The 2,718-nt window shown below is 50.3% G+C and overlaps 1 protein-coding gene across 1 annotated transcript; it reads left to right on the top strand.

The window, feature by feature from the left end:
• Positions 1-1,214: 1,214 nt before the first annotated feature.
• On the top strand, positions 1,215-2,193 carry LOC119335422. The gene is made up of 3 exons (XM_037607557.1): positions 1,215-1,411; positions 1,541-1,765; positions 1,891-2,193. Exons 1-3 carry the CDS (start codon positions 1,274-1,276, stop codon positions 2,086-2,088), a joined length of 561 nt encoding a protein of 186 aa, XP_037463454.1. The 5' UTR covers positions 1,215-1,273; the 3' UTR covers positions 2,089-2,193.
• The last annotated feature ends 525 nt before the right edge of the window (positions 2,194-2,718 follow it).

The raw sequence follows: 2,718 nt of genomic DNA, 5'->3' as shown, positions 1-2,718 counted from the left end.
AAGGTTTAGCATCTCTTCTGAATTCTTACGGTAACTTTGTTGACAGGGGCATCAGAGTGAGCTTTAGATCCCCCTGGGTGAATCACTTGCTATTTGCGGACGATTGCTTAATATTTATCCAAGCAAACAGCGAGAGTGCAATAAGGGAGAGATGCTGAGGGAAGGGGCCGCTGGTGGCGGGGAAGAGGGCGGAGGACGGTGCAGCTATGGAGGAGGGGTCGCCGGTGAGGTGGTGGTGTGGCGGTGGTGGGTGGAGGAAGATTGGATTGGATTGAATCGGATCGAAGGTTAGGTTCGGACCTCCGCTCCGCTGGAAAGACATTTTCTTTTCTTTGTTTTTCGTTTCATCATTTTTGAACCCCAAATCAAATATTTGGGCCTCTCCGAGTGGGAGCGGGAGCGTGGAGTGTCTGGTTCTGGGGCGGAACCGAAATTTTCATCTCCCCCTCCATAGCGTCGACCGCCTTCCCCATCTTCTCTCCAGCGGCATCACCGCACGTGCGGCCGTACATCAAGGACGGGATCTGCCGGCGGTACTGGGAGAGGGGGACGCATGCTGCCGTGGGGCGACATGCACCTCCCGAACAACTAGCACCTGAGCCCGTTTCGGCTGCCCGTGCCCGCCTGCTGGACCTCCTCAACAGCTTGAGCTACGCCGTTGACTCCCTCTAGAGGACACTTGGTTTCGCGACGAGCACGGCCTGCGTCGGCATTTTGCCGGTCGTGCTCCGAGCCTACCACGGTTGCGCGGATGTGCACGGGAACGCACGCGCTCTCCCTTGCCGTCACCACCTCCCACCATGTCCGCCAAAGAAGAGGAGGAGGAGGAGGCGGGTGCTCGAGGGCTCCGTGCGGGAGCATGACCACGCCCGGTGGGAGGGCCCGGACGTGATGCTGGCTCAGTCGGCCGCCAGCGGCGACATCGCCATCCCTGGTCTGGAACAATCTCAAGGAGTGACTTCCGTTAGTCGTGTGACAATCTCAATCTTCTCAAAGTTTGTTAGATAATGAGATTGAGAGGGTATCTTAATAAAAGGTGTAAATTACGTTGTTGGGCACGTTCACTTTTTTTCTTTTCGTGTAGGCCACGTTAACTATCATCCGGCCGGATGTTATGATCTGCCGCACGTGTTTGAGTTAGAGATATTATAGGAGATGTAAAATATATAGGTAGAGGTATAGGGGTTGTGCGTCGCAACCTTTGTTGCCCTCCCTCTCCCTCCGTCCCTCCCTGATTCCAGGCAGCACAGCAATTTTCTTAGTTACCAATACCATGAAGAAGATAATCTCCGACGACGGGCTGCCCAGCAGCAGTTCTGCGGAGACCACCAAAGGCAAAGGGCAGCCGTCACCGGCGCCGGCGGCTGGATCGGCGGCGCACCTCGACGGCGGCGATGACAAAGTCTTTCAGGTACGCACGCGTGCGCTCTATATCATCAGCTACCAAGGCTAACTCGATCTCGGCCTGTGTGTTCATGCATGTGAGTTTGTACGTCGATATATGAATCCACTAATGGTGCTTACTAATTTTTGTGTGCAGCACGTGCTGGTCACTTTGGTCATGTTCGTTTGCTTCGTCATGTACGCCTTGTTATTGTGGTCTGGGCTAGGGCATTGGTACAACGTAATCTTCACCGCCATCACCTTCCTCTACTCCATGGTCATGATCCACCTCTGGCTTATCAAACGGCGAGACCAGAAGAAGACATGTGAGACCGAAGCATGCGAATTGACAACTGCTATTAGTACACCCGGAGCGCCAGAGGTATTTGCCGATCGACGCATGACACCTAATAAACCAGTAGTATTCCCACATGGAGTACTATAGATTTTGTTTTCGCTTATCAACCCGTTTCTGATTCATTTTCGTGGATTAATTGTTTACTGCAGTTGATGCTGCTGGCAACCGGGATCATGTTAATCTCCTTGGGGGTGGCAATCTTCGTATTTCGCCCAGATTCCTATGACTTGGCCTTCGTTGCTCTCACGGTCTTTTTATCCACGACGGTCACGTTTGTTTCCCTCGAAGAAGCGAAAGTTGAAAGGAAGCCTTCAGAAGAACTTAGCGCTGCCTCAGATCTAGTCTAGTTCCAAAAGCATTGGCATCTAAAATGCAACTGCCAAGTTTGTTTTATTTACTGAATAAACTCGACATATAAACCCTATAGAAGAAGAAGATTTGTTTTCATGTTACTTCTCTTGATTTTGGCATGAATGGGCATGAATGGCTGTAATCTCTAGCAGTTTCTTTGGTTGGGGGGAGTTGGAGCTAGGGAATGGGAGTTTAAGGTTGGTGAGAGTTAAAATCTCTTGATTGGTTCACGGACATGGGGTTAACAAGGGAAGGGGAAGAGGAATTAGGACACCCAACTCCCATCAATCTCTTCCCTGAAGGAAAGGGAGTTGGCATGTGGAAAATAAGTTGTTAGAGATTTGTTGGCCAACCTTCCGCCACTAGAAGAAAAACCCCAGAGAAATCCTACTGATTTACTTGCGGCGGCATCATTTTTACTCCAAATAATCAGAGAGCGCTAACTGCTTTAGTCCTACTGATTTCGTTGCTTTCACGGTCTCTTTATCGACGGCAGCCATGTCCATTTTCCTCAAATAAGCCAAAGTTGAAAGGAAGCGTTTAGAAGAACTTAATGCTGCCTTAGATCTAGTCTAGTTCCAAAGCATTGGCATCCAAAATGCAACTTACGAGTTTGTTTCATTTAG

The sequence above is a fragment of the Triticum dicoccoides genome, chromosome 7B (genome assembly GCF_002162155.2).
Source record: "Triticum dicoccoides isolate Atlit2015 ecotype Zavitan chromosome 7B, WEW_v2.0, whole genome shotgun sequence".
NCBI classification, from domain to species: Eukaryota; Viridiplantae; Streptophyta; class Magnoliopsida; order Poales; family Poaceae; genus Triticum; species Triticum dicoccoides.
Note: the sequence above shows the minus strand (reverse complement) of the source record. Positions and strands in the feature narration are given on the sequence as shown.